General features: G+C 45.0%; 1 protein-coding gene across 2 annotated transcripts; it reads right to left on the bottom strand.

Annotated features, from left to right (window-relative positions):
* Window positions 1-390: 390 nt before the first annotated feature.
* Window positions 391-13,962, bottom strand: SALL1 (spalt like transcription factor 1). Of its 2 annotated transcripts, none has more exons than XM_086620900.1 (3): window positions 13,887-13,962; window positions 1,889-5,301; window positions 391-831 (listed from the first exon to the last, which is right to left on the bottom strand). In XM_086620900.1, exons 1-3 carry the CDS (start codon window positions 13,960-13,962, stop codon window positions 391-393), a joined length of 3,930 nt encoding a protein of 1,309 aa, XP_086477026.1. The 2 variants fall into 2 exon arrangements, with proteins under 2 accessions (XP_086477026.1, XP_086477025.1); XM_086620899.1 differs by lacking the exon at window positions 13,887-13,962 and adding an exon at window positions 12,663-12,753.
* Between the last annotated feature and the right edge of the window lie 5,770 nt (window positions 13,963-19,732).

The raw sequence follows: 19,732 nt of genomic DNA, 5'->3' as shown, positions 1-19,732 counted from the left end.
AGTGTACATTTATATACAGATTTTTATTAGAGATCTAATGCATCACTGAGGCATCGCATCAATACCAGAGTTCATGTTAAACTGGATATAGAAAATAAGTTAATGCCAGAATAAGATCACCTAGCAGAACAGACTTGCAACTGCCATAAATGTTACAGCAAGTTTACAGCACTCTAGTCGATTAGTATTTAGTTCAAAATACAGAAGACCAAAGTTAATGCTTGCATTTGTTTGCAAAGCAAGGTTATATCACTAATAAATAAGCTCTCTTAGAACTCTAGAAGTAGAACATGGTACAAAAAGAAAGTCTTTGTAATGTTGTAGCCTGCAGCTTCAAAAAAGCAACCCTAGGTTGCACTATTTGCAGGAATGTTATTTATCGATTTTTTTCTAATTTGTTACAATTTCTTTGTTGTCTTCCACGAAACGCGTAAAACGGAAGTTTGTCCCATTTTCATTGCTTGCCATTTTCTCCAGATCAGCTAGAGGTGCGTTGGGTTCTGAATTCTGGAGCTTCTCCAGGCTTCCTGTCAAGCCACTGATGGGAGAGCTGCCACCGTTGCCCAGGCCCCCTGCCGCTGGAGGGATGCCACCATTCTGGATGACGGAGATCTCGTTGGTCTTCATGGCTAAGCCATTGGAGAGTGCTGCCGCATACTGGTTCCAGAAGCTGGAGGGATCTCCATTCCCGGACCGTGCAGCCAAATCCTTCTGAAACATTTCTGGGAACTTTACAGGATTGCCTCCTAGAAATGTCATGGGGCCATCTACGGAAAGTCGTCTGCCTCGTCTTGCAGGAGTACTGTTCCACATGTGAGTGCCCATGTGAACCTGAAAAGAAAGAAAGGGAGAAACAAACAAACAAAAAATAGGGGTTGATGGGGATTTCAAACTTATTTTGATCACAGAGAAAGCAGCAGTCCATGAACATGTCCAGTCTTGTTACATAATGAACAGCACTAAAGGTAGCGGGGCTCCATTTCCCATCTGGAATAATAAATAAACTTCTGGATTAGCCCATCACCATTACCCAGAATACCCTGTTCTCCTGCTGAACAATGTAATGCTTGTTACTCCTTTTTTTATTACATGTATTTAGTTTATAATGACTTCACGTTATTCCGTCAATTGCAGATAGCTGCTTTCAGGGCTAGAATTGCTATGTCCACTTTCATTGCAATGGTAAGTATTGTATTTGACACCCTTTACCCTATAAACGTCCTTTTCAGACAGGCAGAAAGTATCCTTTACTGATTGCTCATCGGAGAGCCTCGTGCATAGAGAGAATGGCCTGAAAGTAATTATTCATCTCACATTACTGGCAGCAACCTCTAGAGAAATACTCTGTCAACAGAAAAATGTACACACTAAAGTGCTCAACTGGTGTTCTAAAACTTAAGTATATTTGCTTTTTCAAACACATATCAGTAGGAAATGTTAGTTACATAATCAATTAAAGTAATGCCCATTAGTTCCAGAATTATGTTAATAGTTTTTTTAAACACTCGTCATCTTACATGATAGTTATGAAAAACAGCACACTCAAGAGTTCGCTTCTTAAAGAGGTGTGTGAGTTACAAAACACATTTCTCTGTTAATTAATACTCCTTACCATCACTTGGCTGTTCCATTTCACACTCTACATCGACAATCTTTGCTGGCAGACAAATTTTAATTAAGCATGAAAAACAGCTCACGCTTCGGACCGGCTGCCAACACAAGCACTCAACAAGAGGCCATCTAGGTCTACCAGAGCTGACTAAACACACCATGTGTCACACCACAGATACCCAAGGGTACCTCTGTTTGCAACACTGATAGATGTAAAACATTCAAAACCCCCAGCAAGGAGAAAACGAAACCTAAGAACAGCAAGAGGAAGAAGTACCTTCAGATTGCCCTTTGTTGTGAATGCTCTTCCACATATAGTGCAGGCAAAAGGTTTCTCACCAGTGTGTGTCCTTTCGTGGATCTGCAGAGCACTGGAGGAAGAAAACGTTTTCCCGCATGTGTTGCAGTAGTGCTGTTTGGGGGTCCTTCTGGGGAGAGCAGGGAGCAGGACAGGGGACGTGGCAGAGGAGGACAGTGGCCCTGAAGCAACAAGACCAGAGGGCGCTTCTTTGCTATCCTGAGGAGAGCTGTGCACAAAGCCATTAACCTCAGTCTTTATGAGCGATGACAGTGAAGTAGCAGGCATAACCGAAGAGTTCTGATTAGGGCCAATACTGGAATTGGGCTCAAAAAGTTGTGATGGTAGATCTCGCATTTGATGTGTCAACATATGCTGCTTCAAATTACCCTTTGTGGAAAAGCCACGATTGCAAACTGTGCAAATAAACGGTCTCTCTTTGGTATGACTTCTGTAATGAATGTCCAAGGCACTCTGACAAGCAAATGTTTTGCCACAAATGTCACAGGCGGTGTTTTTAAATTTACCTCTATCTCTGAAAGGAAAGAGCATACTCAGAGATTCTTCTTTAATCATTTTATCAGTGTTACTAGATGTCAAGTCCAAAGCACCACTGTTAGCAGGGGTTGGAGACAAACCATTGGCAAACTCACTTGGTAAAGCTCTTACTGGTTTCTCTTCGATACTTGGTGACTTGTGGTAATCATTAGTGCTGTTGGATGGGGACAAGGCCTGCATGGAAGAGGTAGACTCTGAGACAGCAGGGCTTCCAGCACTTTGGCTTTCCATATCACCACCAACAGATGACGAATCGTTAGTCAAAACATCTCCTTCCACTGACCCATTTTCAACTGACTTTAAGCTTGCCTGAAGTTGTTCAGCAAGTCCTGCATTGATCATCTTCATCTGATTTTCCAAAGCAGCAATACTTGACATTTCCAGGGGCAGAGGGGAAGAAGACAAGCTGTCTTGTGATGCATCCGCAGATTTAGGTGTATCTGGCACGCTGCTGTCAGGACAGTCTTCCATGTTCTCATCCGAGAAGTTGTCTATATCATCAAAATTCTTATCATCAAAAGAGCCCGTATCTGATTCCATTGACTCAGGATAGTTTTCTGTCACTGGGGTGTTGGGGATCTGCCCTCCCATGTGCATTCGGATATGCTGCTGCAGCACAACGGCATTGGTGAATTTTTTCTGGCAGATCGGGCATGAATGTTGTACTCTCAGCGGGGGCATGGCACGGTGGACACTGTAATGAGTCTTTAAGTTGCCTTTAGTAGTGAAAGCGCGACCACAGATTTTACATTTAAATGGCCTCTCACCGGTGTGCGTGCGATAATGCATTTTCAGTGCGCTCTGGCAACTGAGAACTCGGTGGCAAATGATACACTCGTTAGGATCGGTTGCCTTTTTGTCAATGTTTTCTACCAGTTGCTGCAATTTTGATGTTTCAGATGCTGGCGTTGAATCCAATAGTCCTCCAAATGGAAATTTTGCCTTAAATTGCTCTGACATGAGAGGCATCAGTGGATTTGTAAAAGCGGCAACACCGCTGGAGCCCAAGTCCGCTGCCGGTGAGCTCACAGAGCTGCTCGTGTTAGTGATGGCGCTTGCGTTTTGAGGGTTTTCTTCCATTTTGCCATTTGAGGTAGGCAAAGCACCAGCCTCTACCTCATCAGAAAGTCCATTGGAAATTTTTGATGTGGGATCAGCTGTTCCCGAATCACTCTTGACAGAGCAGGGCGGGCTAGCAGAAGGATGGCTAATGGGAATCGGCTGAGGCTCCTCAGTTTTGATGAATGGGGTCAAGCTTGGAATCGTTGGTGGGAGTGGCAGGCCAACAGAAGTCGTCAGGGTGGAGAGGACTGGCTTGCTGTCCAGCCAGCTCGTGACAGGTTTCTCCGGCGGTATAGACATCCCGTAAGGAATACCCGTGCTTGTAGGAATGTTGTCCAAATGCTCTGGCACCGGGTACGGATTCATTTGAATATGAGGGTATTTTTCTTTATGACGCTGAAAGTGGACTTTTAAGTTTCCCTTTGTGGAGAACCTGTTCCCACATATGTTGCATTTAAACGGCCTCTCGCCGGTGTGTGAACGTAAATGTATCTGCAAGGCACTGTCACTCCCAAACACTTTAGCACAGAACCTGCATTTATGCTTAAAGAATGCCTCATCTGAATTACTTTTTGCTTCAAAAGCAGTTACGTTCGGTGGCTTGCTTTTTCTTTGCTGTGCCAAGGCAGTCAAGGAGTTTAAATCCTCTGCAGGTGTTCCAATATTGGACAAGGGACTGGAGAAAACAGAGTTACTAGGGGTGGGCTGAGGTAGAAGTGGGTTAGATGCAGGACTCAATAAACTGCTTATTGCAAAAGCTGGTGAAGATGATGCCGACACTGGTGGGTTGCTGAGCTGTGAGCCACCAATACTTGAAGCCACTTTTTCTGAGGACGGTGTTGTTACTGCTGCTGCCAATATGTTAATATTTGGAGAAGAGCCACTACTGGATGGAATTAGGGTGCTGCCAGGGTTGCTCTGAGGTAGCTGTATAGGGGGTAGCTGTTTCACACCACTGATGCTGGCAGATTGACTAGCAAGGCTTTGTGCTAATCCAGCTGCTGCAGCCAGCTGCTGGGATAAATGGGAACTTAATGTGGACAAGGGGTTGGCAGATGTTCGTAAAGTACCTTGAGAAGGGCTAGAAGATGTTGGCATGTCTGCATTTTGGGAAGCCAACAATAATATTTGGTGACGAATTTGCTCAATCAGTTGCAACTGGTGGATCTGCTGCTGCTGTAACGCCAACAGTTGCTCCATCAGAGCAGGTACAGCAAGCTTACTGTTCGATGCACCATTACATCTCGCTTCCTGCGAGAACTGTGCTACTGCCACTTTAGTACTCTGAAGGTTTTCAATTATTACGTTGCTATTTATCACTGAAAAGTTGCCTAATGTTGTCAGATCCCCTATGTGAGGTAGAGAGGTTGTTACAGCTGAGGTACCCATTGTGGAGCTGTTACTGCTTGTAATACTATTGTTGACACTCTTGGAACTGCTACTGCTATTGTTAATGCTGGAAGCCTCCACATCCATGGATTCTTCCCTGTCAAGTTTGTTATGCTCCGAAAGGTCACTGCAGTCTACTTGATCTGTGTTATTAACTGTGTCATTCATCTGTTCATCAGGATTATCAGAAGGGGAACTAGGAGGGAAGGTTTCAGAAGGAGAAGCTGGATTTTCATTCACAATTAAAACTAATTGATTTTTAGTACAATTCTTCTTGTGTTGCAGGAGATCTGATAATTCAAAGAACTCAGCACAGCACCTGCCACAGACATGGGCGTCCTTGTTCTTAGTGGTTCGATTTGCTTGACCCTTTTCTGTGTCTCCTAAAACATCAAAAGATGATGGATTAGGAACCAAACAGGAATACAAAAAAAATTCTGCAGGACATTTTATTTAAAAGTACTGTTTTTATCTACCACTCTAAACCAGACTGAGATCGTACACGAAAATAGATCGATATTTCTACTTCACAAAAATAAGTCAAAAGCAACATTTAAAACTGTACAAGGGAGTTTTATCAATCCCTGTGTCTTAGATGATTATTTGCTTCAGATAATCCATCAAAATATAAAATACTATGAACTGAAGGCATTGGAGCATAATGAAATTCCATAGCAAAATATTGATTTCCAATAATTCATACTGCTTATTGTCTAGTTGTCCACTGAGTGCAAATCAGCCATTTGAAGGACTCATTAGACTCTCACGTTCCTGTCAACCTTGTTCATTTTCAACTGATTCAAAGATATCTGTGACAGTTGCCCCATCACTAAACTAATTTGTAGTCATTCGAGGTCCCAATCAGTTGGTGACAAGAAAAAAAAAAAAAAAAGTATGTATTACCAAGCTACAGACTGACACCCCCCTCCCACCCCCGTTTCTTCCAAGTTGCTACATAAGGTACAAGCCATGAACCTGTTAAGATGCATTGGTTTTCCAACCAAACTTAATTCTGCTGCAGTTACAGACAAACTGAATAGAAAAGAAACATCCCTTATAAAATGGTAACATTTACCATAAAATGGTAAAGCGCCGAGGCACTTTAAAGGCCACTTTTAATGCCTCGAGCAATGCTTCTAAAATTAAACAAATGTCCTATTTGCCACCATGTACTTCACCAAAAGCACTCCTTGTGGGATTCTGATCTAAAAAACCCGCTTGTATAAATCTGGACAGTCACTGGAAATACCATGAATTTACATCAGAGTAACAAACACCAGGATCTGGCCTCTTATCTATAAAGCCAGGAGAAGTTTTACATTTCTGAATAAACATCAAGCAAGATGAGCAGTTAAAAGGAAATGTTCACATACAATAAGAGATAACTCTTGGTTTTAAGTTTGATAATGCTATGCAATTTTCCTAGTCTGAACGCATTTAAAAACTATTTGCTCTTAACTGTTCTCAATTGTTTAACAGATTGTACTGAACCTCTCATTATAAAATCCTTTCATTGCGTGTTTGTTTCCACTAGTTGCTCACATTTCTTATCACTAGGATCCATTTGTAAATTAAACATAAAAAAAACCCTGACTCTAAACTAGCTGATCCTATTCAAAGACAGGATGGCTCCCTATTGTTTGCTCAGCATGAGGACACCAACTTCTGTTGTACAAATGGTGTGTGGTCATCTTGGAAGGCTGTGAAAAAAACTGTTTAATTCAAGGATTACCTCCCTGCATGTTTCTCCCCTATACTAAATCAGATAATAGGTAGTTTCCATGACTTCCAAATTAAGTCTCAGAGAAAGCTAAAGTAAGAGTTTCTGTAAATCACTTCATTTTAATTTTCTCTATTTTGTCTTAATGAGTTGAACCTAAAAATGTTTCCCTTTAGTAAGGCAAAGAAGTTGACATGCAGTGCAGATTACTAGCACTTCATTTTACATTTTTGCTTCTGACAGTATTTTATCCGGCTATTATTGTTATATGCTTGGATACAGACTTTAGTATGAGCACACCAAAAATATCATAAATGTCTCTAGCAATGTAATGGAGTGAAGAAACTAAAGGAAAGTAGCAATCGTGATTAGTTGCTAAATTAATGTTTAATCATACTATAAATGGTGGATTCCGATATATCTTTTAAGTGCTTTTAGAAGTATTTTTCTGCTTACTGAGCAAAAAATGGAAGAAAAAAATATTAAAATAAAATGTATTAGAGTTGCATGCTTTCCTTTAGCAATCGTGTTGTTTAACTCAGGATAAAAATAATATGACAAACATTCCACTTAAGGCTTTTTATTTTGACAACCAATTTCAAAAGATGCATCCATTTCAGATGCTTATTTTAAACTAGGAAATGCAATTCCTAATATATTCAACAGAAATGTTATTTCTTTCTCTTCACACATTTCCATATGTAATGGTTATGTTTCCATCTACTTTTACAGCCAATTATGAAGGAACAAAAGCTATTCTGTTTGTTCACACATTTTCAACAAAATGCATTAAAACTATTATGTCAGCATGTTCTATTAAGCTCTGCATTCAGTGGAAAATACTTTTCAACCAGATCACATTTATCAAAACATAAAGCCACTTTAAAACACAGTTTTGCTTGGTCAGCTGCGCTTAGACAAATAATGGCAGATTCAGAACTAAATAACTAGCAAGGAAAAATCAGAAAACTGACTTCATCAATTGTACACATTACAATGGAATTGCTCCAAATATTTAGCACTTCTGCCCTAAAATCAAAGCATATTTGATGCTTTTTCACTTACAAAGTACCCAATATCTTTTTTTTTCCTTAAATAAGTGAAAGTTAATCCACATACCTATCCTCTCTGCTTTTCTGTATCAGAAACTTATTTATATTGTTACTTAATGCAAATTCGAATGTTTTATAATCTAAAGGTTAAGTACACGAATCTTGTGGAAATTCAGATATCGCACACACCACAAGCACCACAGTAACATCTGTGCCTCAGTCACAGGAAGATTTTTCATTTCGGTATTTGGCGATTCAATTCAATGGGGTTTAAACAATCTTTTTAGAAAAACAGAAATACTTTTAAAAAGGCTTCTGTTAAATTAGCGTTGAGTTTCAAACGTTCTGTAGTCCACGTCGACCCCCATTATAGAGGAGTGAAAAGGTGCACTACTGAGCAGCAGTGGAGGGTTAAAAAAAAAAAGTCATACAGGTTTTGAAAAGTGCAATTCTACATTTCATAGGAAGAGAATACAGTGCGGTTTCTAGTGCATAGTTAAGCACTATTGTATCTGACCACATCTGCTAGCTTTTAATATATTTCCTTGAATAATCTGTTCTGAATAATATAGTAATTGGTGACCTGACTAATAAAGTTTCTTTGTTGTGCCTATCACAGTGGAGAAACCTCCTATCTTGCTTTAATGTAGTGTTTACACAATTAAAGGTAAATCTGCAAGGATTGGGAATATACAAAATTCAAAGAGCAGCATTTTTTTAAAAAAAATGTCCACAACTTAAAAATACATTAAGGATACCTTGTATTGCAAGTGCCCTGTCAGATGCTGATTTTTCAGTTTACTGGTTTCTTAAGGATCATGAATTTTTTGGTGCTCAATCTAGATTATTCATCTGAAACTTATTACTCATTTCAAACTTGGGAATTTTGAGCCACTTGAGATGCATATTCTCGAATGGGAACCAAAACATTCCATAATCCTTAACAAACTTGTAAAAAAGAAAAAAATAAACATCTGCCTTCAACAGCGAAGCAACTGAACAAGGAGTTACAGTTTGAAAAGTCCTAAATATTTTGTTTTAAATGTATTTATTATACATATAAATGTTTCCAAAATGACTTCTCACTAAAATTCCTATTACAATAATAAAGCGCTTCTGTATCTACCAACTTTTCAGCAGCTCCCTTTATCCAGTCAGGCAGTTCAAAATACATGTTTTCTGCACCCCCAATGTGTAATAACATTTTAAAGTGTATCTGTCCCCAACGTATACACAGACCTTTAATTCCTCCTTCCTTTAACTGATTTACAAATAGCATGTAACAATTTGTCCAGGAGAAAATTATTCACAAGATAAGGCGGGTATTCGTGCTCATATTTAACTCAGTTTCTAAACTTTTCTGCATCATTACTGGCAATGCTATGATTCTATGCGTTAAAGCTGAATTTTCTCAAAGATTCTCTGATTTGATGTCAAAAAACCTTAATAATCTCAAGCGATCTCGAAACTAAGAACAAATCCATCCTAGTGAATACAATTTTTAGAAGTCTTCCTATGGATGAATCAAAACGAACACTAGATGGGGTTCCAGTTGCAACAGTTTCCTCAAGAAGTTCAGTGCAGTTTCACTGTTCCAGTGACACGTAAAAGAAAGGCTCCTTAAGGCTATATCTAAACTTTGGCTACATAAACATTGGCAAAGGGACAAGAAACTAAATCCCTGTTGTTTGGAGGGTAAAACGGAGCTATGGGAACTACCTGTCAATCTCCTCTTCGGGGGTCTGGCATCTGTGGGGTGACAGGGGAATAGGGTTAGCAAAAGAAGCAAAGCTGATAAGGTGAAGCTAAAATAAACTACTAACTTCCTGCTAAGCAACCAGTAAGACTCAATTCGGGGGTCACTGGCAAGATATTGAAGTACATATTGTGATGTGAACCCTGTCACCTTTGGATGGAAGGAGGCTAGCAAAGGTTAAAACAGCTGAACACTTAAGGTTTTTTTCCTAGCACCAGCCACACAGACACGAAGCAACAATTCCGCTCGCGCGTTTCGACTTTCGGTTTTTCAAGACTGCGAAGCCTATAGGTGCGATGCACCTTCAAGCACAGAAAATACACACGGTAAAGCTTCTTTGATGGGTATTTGGCAGGAGATGCCCCTTTTACTTTTCACAAACAGTTTCAAGAAGCGTAATTGTGTTTTCCTAGAGGCACCTCGGGTCACTTCAATAAAGATTCATGTTTCCACAATTAAAGCATGAATATGGTTAAAAGCCAGTTATGCAATAAGCACTGGTACAGCTAAATATACAGGAGGGCTTGTCCTCGGGGAGCCAGATGCTACTTAGCATCAAAAAGATAAATAAGGTACAAACTAAAACATAAATATTTTGCAGTGAGACAAAGATGTGGGTTATGTGGGGGAAACACACACAAAACGGGTCTGAACTAACCCTGGGTTTACACAACTTCCACCATATGGGTTTCGGTAATTATTTCTGAATTGCATCTGCATTAGTGATATTTCACAAGGCCCTCCACACTTCGGGCTCACCTTTGGAAAAAACACAAGCGTCTATTCTGAACCGACAGACTGCAGTTACCGCACAAAAAGGCCTAATTATGTAACAAACCAAAAGCAGCCTAACTAAGCAATTATTTCTCCTAAGCACCCTGTCCTTCAGATCTTACTAAAAAAAGCGATCATAATTTCTCTCATTTCATGGGCCCAGTAACAATTACGTGGACGATCATAATGCTGCTGCAGGAATTTACCCAGATCCATTATGGACATGAAAAGGCACTGGTTCTGCCAAGCCTTTACACAGAAAGGCAGCAAGTATTTTCTCTTCCTCGAAGTCTAGCTGGCTTATTTCTCCGATATAACTTTTGCCTTGGAAAACTACACTCCAAGAATATTCTTTTACAATTGGGAATGCAATTCCAACCAACCAAAAAAAAAAAAAAAAAAAAGAGAATTCTAAAACGTCGTGAAAGTGGCTAGAGTTATTAACAAAAGGAAATAATCCCAGAATCTCCTCCCCACTTCCTACCAGTAATTAGTTACTTGTTGAATATAATTTATGCTACAAGTAATTTCTGCTATTAATCTGAGAGCTGCTCTGGTTAATCCAATATGAACTTTATCAAATGTGCACATGCAAAGGATTGTACAAGGGTAAACTTATTTATCCATTCATTGCACTAAAAATACATTTTAAGTGGAAAGTCTTCCTGGTAAAGAGTGAACTCCCTGAGCTTTGAACTTTTTTTTTTTTTTTTTTTTTTTCAAAAAAGCCAGAATAGTGGAGAAAAAAAAACAAAAACACAAACATGCTGTTGCAGTCTGATGAACCTTTTTCCTATCGATCTACAGATATGAAACCACAGCAGAAAGTTTTAACAAACCAGAATTCAAATCAGATTGAAGAATTTTTCACGGGACCACTCTATTCATCCGCTCAACATACTGCCCAGCAGTACCTTACTGCACGGGTCCTTAAGGACGAGCGATGCCAAATTTGCCTGAACCCTGCGCAAACTGTAGCTGAATTAGCAAACCTGAACTCATAGTATGAAAGGAGAATAAAGGAGCGCTTGGAATTTGGAGGTTTTGTTTTGCAATTTCAATGCATATAACGCAAACTCGTCCTCACCACAGCTCACCCACCCTGTCCTGCTCGAGTGTGAAGCTGCTGCCAGGTCTGAGGACCCCGGAAAGGCAGAGGGCAGCTCTACGCTAATATTATCACAGCTTTCTGAATCCTCAAACACCAGTACAAAACACACCCTCTAGGTAACTTACTCAAAACTTACCAACCAGCCATAACCTAAACCCGTTACTAGAGAAAGGCAGGGGGAGGCTCCTGCAGATTTTCCAGTAAAGCACACTGCTTTTCCTAGGAAACTGGTCGGTGTTTTTTAAAAATAATAAACTTCGTAATTTACTTATTTGACTTACGATAGCCATGCAAACTAAACAAAAGCTTCACTTCCATGCTATCATTTCAGGCAAAATCCAACTTACTTCAAGTACATCCTTTAGCAACAGGCAGGAAAGCTGCTCAGTTAACATTCCTTTCTCACACTCCCACTGTCTTTCATTTGAAAATGATGTGCAAAACCAGATCAAAAGACTAAAAAGAGAAGAAAACGGCTACTTTTTAAAAAAAATACCTAGAGGTGTTTTGATCTGTTCCATCTACTAAAAGTCAAAAAAGACAGCGAACGTCAAAAGATGCGATCATACAAAGTGAAGATGTGAAAAATCTCTCTCTGCTTTCCCAGCAAGATAATTTCCAGTTCAGCTTTCCCTTTCTCTGCTCACTTTAAGAAGTTTCAAATTCTTTCACAGGAGGCCGATGAAAGACAAATAAAACCCTAACGTTTTCTTGAAGTCCCGCTCCAAACTTCAAGAGGAAGTAGAAATAATATCGGAAGAAAAATAAATACGTTTAGTGAGATGAGAAAGGGGATTATGCTGAGCAAACGGCAAAACTCGAGTGCGCTCAAAGCGCGCAAAACTCAGCTAAAAGCCAGAAGTCGCCGCCCAGGAACCAAATGACTTTTAAGAAACGTTTCGGCGGAGCTCCGCGAAGCGAATCCTTATATATTTTGCTAGTTTACGAAGAGGGCGTCCCAGGGATTTTGGAAGCCCGGGAAGCGCTCACAGAGGCAGGACAACATCCCGCAAACTTTCCCACTTGATTTATCGCGCGGAGCCCGGGACGCTCTCCCCGCGTTTCGCCCCCGCGCAGCCCAGGGGCCGCGGGCACCGCACATGGCACCGCCGCTCCCGGGGCCGCCACCGCGGGCGCGACGGGCCAGGCCGGGCCGGGCGGCAGCTCGACGGGCCCGGGACAGCAGGCACCGCCGAAGCGCGGAGCGGCCGCGGGAGCGCAGGGCCCCGCGCCATCGCTTCCTCGGGAAGTTGCCGGGGAAAGTCCGAGGAGCTTCCGACCGGCGGGGCCGGGCGGCGAAGGGGCACCGCCGCGCCCCGGCCCTCCCTTACCTGCCCGCCTGCAGCGCTTCTGGCCCGCGGCGCCCTCCGCGCCCGCCGCCGGCGGGTCCCCTCGCCGCCCCCCGGCGCTCACCCTCCTCATGGCCGCTGCGGGGCCCGACCGGCCGGCGGCGGCGGCCACAGGGAGGGACGCTGCCCCCGGGCCGGGTGCCCCCGCCTTCCCGGCCGCGGCTCTGGCCGACCACTTGTCGCCCCGCGCCCCGGTACAGGTACGGGCAGGGGCACGTCCCCTCCGCCGCCCGCCGGGCTGCGCCGAACTGCTCCGAAATCCCCCTTCTCCCGAAGGGGGAGGGAAAAGGAGGAGAGAAAGGGGGGGGGGAAGGAAAAAAAAAAAAAAAGATATTTCACACGCTCCCTTTCCAAATCCAGGCGGACACAAAGCCAGCGTTTATTCCTCGCTCACCGACTTAGAGGAGAGAGGGAGGCGGAGAAAGGAAAAAAAAAATTAAAAAACAACCTTAGGGAGAGAAAACATGCCCCCGCGGTGCCCGGAGTTTCCGCGCTGGTGGCCGCGCAGCCCCTCTCCGGCGCGGCGGCAGCAGCTCCCGGGACGGGGCGATCCCCCCCGCGGCCCGGCCCGGCGGCTGCAACTTTTCCGCCTCCAGGAAGCTTTTGCTGCAGCCGGAGGCCGGGGCTGCTCGGCGGCGGGGCAGCGTCCCCCGCTCGGCGGGACTGCGGGAGAGTGGGGGGTGCGGGAGTGATGGGGTCCGCGGGGGTGTTGGGGGGAGGGGGGCAAGAAAGTGGGTGCCCGGGGGGGTTTTCCGCCCCTTTCAGGGGGACGGCGCGGGCAGCGTGTGTGGCCGGACGGGGCATCCGTCCCGCGGGGCTCCGGGATCAGCCGCCCCATGGCAGCCCCACTTTGTTCCCCCGCTCCGCGGGGCGCGGAGAAAGGCGCGGGGGGCGCGGATCCATCTCCCGCGGGCTCAGGATGCCAGACCGCCCCGCGGGGGGAGGGCGGAGGGAAAACATCAAAAAACGGAAAGAGTTTGGAGTTTCGTTAAGAAACAGGCGAAACAAACCGCTGAGTTAAAAAAATAAAATAAAAGCCAAGAACTTGGACCAAAACCCCAGAAGGAACCCCCCCGCACGTAACTCCGGCAAATCCAGCTGTCCCGCTCCGCTGCCCGGCGCGGTCCCGTCTCCCCATAAGGTAAGTTGATCTATTTTGTGTGTGTTTGTGTTAAAATGTGTGCGAGGGAGAGGAGAAGAACTCACCATTTCGCTGGGATAACAAGGCCAGATCGGGGTCGGATTGGAAATGCTGAGGCTTCGCCTGCTTCCTCCGCGACATGCTGGCTCAAACATCAGCTGGGGCAGAATAAAAAATTACTAAAAAAAAATCTTCTCAAAATTACGGAAATCGAGCCTCCCCCCCCCAGCCTCCCCAATCCTCCGCGCACCGCGCATGTGTCCTGCTATAATTATGATTATCAATAATGCATTGCGATTAATCATAGAGGGGCTCTTTGAAAGGCGATTGGCACATGGCCAGCTCTATTCAAACCAGCTCGCCTTAATCAATTAGGCGCTGATTTGCTGGAGACCCTTGTCTCTCCGCCGCTCCCACCCAATGAGTCGATCCATGTGGCAGGAGAAGGGGCTGGATTTCCCCAAAGCTGTTTGGATACAGTTTAACCCTCTTAGCAACCAGCTGGGGCTGCATCGCGCCATCCCGGTTACTATAGGAATGTGTCTCCCCTCGCCCCTTCCTCCAGCCCCGACGGGCTCCCCGCGCCTCCCTCCCTCACTTTTGCGCTGCGTTTCACCTTTTTGTCTTTTTTTAAAATTTTAATTTAATTTTTGTTTGTTTTCAAATCCCACCACACCCCCCCCCCCCCGCCGCCCGGCCGAAAGCCTCGACCCGCGGAGGGAGGGCAGGGTGAGCAATAATCGATCGAGGGCAGGACGCACGGCTGGGGGGCGGTCAGCGGGGAGCAGCGGGCCGGGAGGGGCGGCCCTGCACCCCGGCAAGTGTCCGCGCCGGGAGACCCCGCTCCCTGCCCCGGCCTCGCTCCGGCGGCCGCGCACTGCCGCTCGCTCCGTCCCGCTGCCGCAAAAACTTTCGGGTGGTTTGTTTGGGATTTTCTTTCCTTGTTGGGTTTTTTCCCTCCGTCTTTTCCCCGCATTTGCAAATAAAGATCCATTTTCGCCCTCCCCCAGCTCTCGCCCGCCTCACCCCCCCCCCTTTCTCTTTCCATATATCACGGGTCCGTGGGGTGCTGAAAATAGGAAGGGTTTGTTTTTTACCTCACACATTCCCAGGACAATTAGGGCGCCGCTGGGAGCGGCGGGCGGACCAGGCGGCCGCTCCGCCCCCGGCCGCTGAGCCGCGCCGGTTGGCTGCGCCCGGAGTCAATCCGCCCGCCGCCGCCCGGGGAAGGCCGGTGCGGGCGGCGGCGAGGCCAGGGCCGGGGGCGGGCGGCGCGCCCCACTCCGCGGCTCGGCTCCGCGCCGCCCCTCCTCCCCTCCCCTCCGCCTTTCCCTGCCCCTCCCGGCGCCACGGGTGCCTCCGCTCCCCCGCGGGACTGCTCCTGACTTTTGTTTCCCTCTTGGACGCGGGAGCGATGCGCATCTGCCTGCCGGAGGCGCCCCCGGCCGCACGGAGCCTGGCCGGGGCGGGGGAACGCGGAGCTGCCCCCGGGTGCCCCGCGCCGGAGCCTGCGGGCCAGGCGTGCGCGCAGGCGGAGCCGCCGCGGAGGCTGCGCGGGGCCGGCCAAACTCCGCCAACTTCGGCGCTGCGGCGCGGGCCGGGCGCGGAGGGGCTGTCGCTGGGGCCGTGCCGGGCAGAGCCGACCCGGTCCCGTAGCCGTGCGCTGCCCTGGGTCGCCGTTCGTGCCTCGTCCTGACTATTTATAGCACCAGGACCGTGCGGGCACCGTACTGCTGCCGTGTAATGCGTCGCGCATCAAACTTTTACGCCTGGGTGTAACTTCCAGGGGAGGAACCTCTTACAAACAAATTTCACGTTCTTGAAATAAAAAGTACAGTTGCCAAGAGGCCATAGACAACGCTATTTGTAGTATCTCGCGCATCCACGTACACCGTGCATGAATGGCGTGTGTTTCCCCCTGCGCTCACGACGCGCTCCGCTCTCCGCACCCCTTCACATGTCTGGTCCGTGCACGAAAAGTTACTCCATAAAATAAACTGAACTGGGAGACGCGGGAGCGCAGGCAATTTCTTTTTCCTCCACCCTGACCCATCTAGTGCTCTCTCCTCCCACTCCCCCCGCTGGATTATTTACTCTTCTATAGAAGCTACTCCTTTTTCCCGTATTAATATTAACAAACTCTCTGTAAAAGCAGGAGGCTGATCAGATACAACTCATTTCAATTTCAAATGAGCCGGTAAAACCTAGAGAGCGAGCGAGAGAAGGGAAAGAGGGAGAAATCTTCCCATTTGAGGAACAGGCTCACACGCGTTTTCTTCTCATTATTAAACGAAAGAGACTGTACAACGTTTAGCAAGAAGGGTGAAAAAAAAAAAAAAAAAGCCGCAAAATAAACAAACAAACAAACGCATACGAACCGAAAAAGCCTCCCAGGTGCCACTCCAGTATTTACTCAGCGTTGCAAAGTGGTCACTGACGCTTCTTTTCATTTCTGCACAGGGCGAGCCCCCTCCCTCCCCGCAGCATTTGGTACAGTAGATTTTGAGAAAAAGACAAACGAAGCTATCAGCGGGGATGATGTTGAAGAATGAAGATAATAATGTTGCTATAGGTGGTACTTCACATGACATTATTTTTCACTGAATATTTAAAGAGATGTTTCGGCAGAGATGGATACACTCAGCACAGGCTGTCACCCTCCTTACCCTGAGACAGCGGGAAAGAAACCGAACCTGAACGTATAGAAACGCACACGTTACTTATAGCTAGCCACACGTAGATGCACACAAAATACCCACCCGGATCTATTTACACATCTGCGTCTGTATTTCTATCTGTATCAATCACTCCAGTAGCTTACCACGGTTTCTAATCTAGCCGCTCTCCCAAAATTATTCGCGTTTACAATTTCATTATACATTTGTCGATTAAGTTTAAGACAAATTTCCCCAGATGCGCAGTACCTTTGCTTCGTGGCTGGAAAAAGGCGGCCGTGGACTGGTAATTAAGAAGCAACAACAAGAAGAAAAATAGTGGCTTAAAGAAAAAGAAATTAATCTGGAGAAATTAAGTTTTATAACTTTTTTTTTCGTTTCTCTTCTCCCTCGCTAGCGTATAACGCGGCGCCTGGTATTTCATCTAGGACCGCTTCATTATTTATTGTTTGTTTTCCTCTCCTTCGCTGGGGGCCGGGAGGGGTGGGGAAAGGGTGGGGGCAGAGCAGCATTGCCAGGGCTGGAGAAAAATCGGTCTTTATTGTTGTTGATAGCAATACATCAATTAAACGTCATTGTCGCTAACAGAAGTTGCGAGAGTTCACAAGCGTAAATACTCTGATCTTGGGTTTTCCCTCTCGAAGCTCCAAATGGCAGTGACAGATATTTTTCCCTCCCCGCCACACCTTGGAGATTTTTTTTTTTTTCTTCCCCCCCCCCCCTCGGATTATTCTTTTTAAAGGAGGTGGGAGGCTTCCTAATGTGCCTCAATGCAAATCAGCCTGGCTGGAAGACACCCGTGGTGGGGATCGATCTCCAGTTCATTGAGATGAGCACTGAAGGGAGATGGTAAACAGGGGATAATTTGCAGTTCATTCTGCCGAGAGACGAATCCAATGAGATGCAACACACTAGCCCGGATTATTGTTATCAGGGTTGGCGATCGGACACCACACCCTTAGCACGCAGGGGTTAAAAGCTACGCAATCCCCACATAGTTATAATACATCGTTAATAACGATCTGGGGGGGAAATCCAATCGATTTCATATTTTCTGCACATTTTCAGCCCCGGAGCCGCCGAGAGGACGGGCTGTGCGCGGAGGCAGCCGGGCTCCGCGCCGGGGTCAGCCCAACCTGCGGCACCGCCGCGGCTCCGCGCGGCCGCTCCGCGGAGGCTGCGGCGCTGCCAGGAAAACCCTTTCTCTCCAGAATCGAACCATTCACATTTGCACACTGCAAAAGCACCCGCTTCTCGGTTAGAAGGGCACTCTTCCCCCTCCTCATCTCTTCCTCTTCGTCTACTATGTTCTCCTTTTGCCTTTTTTTTCCCCCTTTTTGACTAAAACAGATAACACTGCACAAGAAGAGTTCCAAACGCCGCCACGGCTGAACCTCTCAAGCGAGCCGTTTTTTCAGCTAGCACAAGTTCCATATATTTTAGAAATGTGTGTAATTAGGGGCGTCCAGATGCTGCAGTCAGCTGGCAACTTGGCTTTGTGCTCCCATATATAATAAACTTTTGAGACGGTCCTGGGGCGCAGCTACCCGGGGGCAGCGAGCACCGGCGATCGGAGATTGTTTTATCATCAATAGCCTGGATCGCTGTTCAATATGGACATTGCGAGTCCTGTGACGAGCTATGACTACTTTCGTGGACATGCTGTCAGCTCCCCCGCCACCTCCCTTGCTCTCTCTTTTTTTTTTTTTTTTTTTTTTTGTTTTTTTTTAATTTATTTTCTAATGATAATTCCCCAGAAAAAAAAAAAAAAGAAGGGGGGACACACCAGAATTGAATCCTTCTCCATTATTACTGGCAACTAATAATTGATCATTGCTCACAAACACAAGCTTTTAGCCGCATAATTGAATAGTAAGCAATACGGGTTGAGCCGAAGGAAAAAGGGAAAAAAAAATAGAGAGAAAGAGCCTCCCCCTCTTTCTTCCCCAAATCCCAGATAATTGCATTGATGGGGAACTCCCCCGCCCCCGAGATAAAAATGAACATGACTAATGCCATAACCCGCCAAGGAGGGATTATTTAATTCAATTCTTTTTTTACACATTTGCTGCCTTTTGTTTGACCTGATGGCTGGCAAATTTTTACACCTAGCTGTCCCTTTTGAGTTTATTGATGAAGGTGCTTCTGAAATGATTATCAAGAGATTTACAGCCATCACTACCCACCTACGGGAAAAGTAGTAAAATCAATCCCTCAATCAATCAGACCCCTCTGTGCATATCTTTTTAATCTGCTCTTTTAGCTGTTTTATTACAACACGAGCATTAAATATGTTTGTTTCAAATTTAACACGAATGCCTCCGAAGGACTCTGTCAATTTAGACATAAATCATGAAGTAAACAAGCTAGATGTAAAATCTCAGGCAAGAGAGTTAAAAAAAACAAGGAATAAGAAAGTACCAGCAATATCCCGCATCAGTGTATAGGCAACTGTTCTGCACGTACAACCCACAAGGCAGAAAAAAAAACATTCAGAAAGATAAACATGCAGCACTGCAAAAGACTTCCTTGCACTTTTACATGACTACACAGAGAACCTAGAGAGTGTTAGTAATTACAAATGCTCTCACATCCTAAAGGCTATCATTATTTCCTCTATTCGATCTCTTTTTGTTTTAATAGCAGAATGTCTTATTTCCCATGTTAAATAATAAGCTTGTGTTTTCTTCTTTTTTTTTATTAAATACCATACGCTTGAGAAAACGTCTTGATTTTAATATTATTATTGATCCCAAGGTATTACTCTATCTTTTATATATCTTTTTTAAGTTAAATAAATTACGGGGTATTTCAGGTAGGCTGCTTAGGTCAGAATGTTTCCCACTGATTTGTTACACAGTGGTCATCACGTATGGACAGAATGAGTCTATTAGTTCTATAGAGAACCAAGAATTTTATTTGATGCCACAGGGAAAGTTTTCTCTGCAAGCCACAGGCTTTTACATTCCAATTTTTTGTTTGGTGTTGTTTTTGGTTTTGTTTTTGTTTTTAAATATCCTAGTGTATTACAACCATATAAAGCCACCATGTACTTCCACCAGAAAACCAGAAGTTTAGAAATGAAGTGACAGGGATTTCTCCAGCCTTAGATACAAAATTTTAAAAAGCATTCTGCATTCTGGGCTGCAAAGACATCTTCCAAAGACATATTGTGATGTCTCTCATCAGAGAAATAACTCTGGGTAGAAAAAAAAAAAAAAAAAAAGACACTGAAA

The sequence above is a fragment of the Tauraco erythrolophus genome, chromosome 15, assembly GCF_009769465.1.
Source record: "Tauraco erythrolophus isolate bTauEry1 chromosome 15, bTauEry1.pri, whole genome shotgun sequence".
In the NCBI taxonomy this organism is placed as follows: Eukaryota; Metazoa; Chordata; class Aves; order Musophagiformes; family Musophagidae; genus Tauraco; species Tauraco erythrolophus.
Note: the sequence above shows the minus strand (reverse complement) of the source record. Positions and strands in the feature narration are given on the sequence as shown.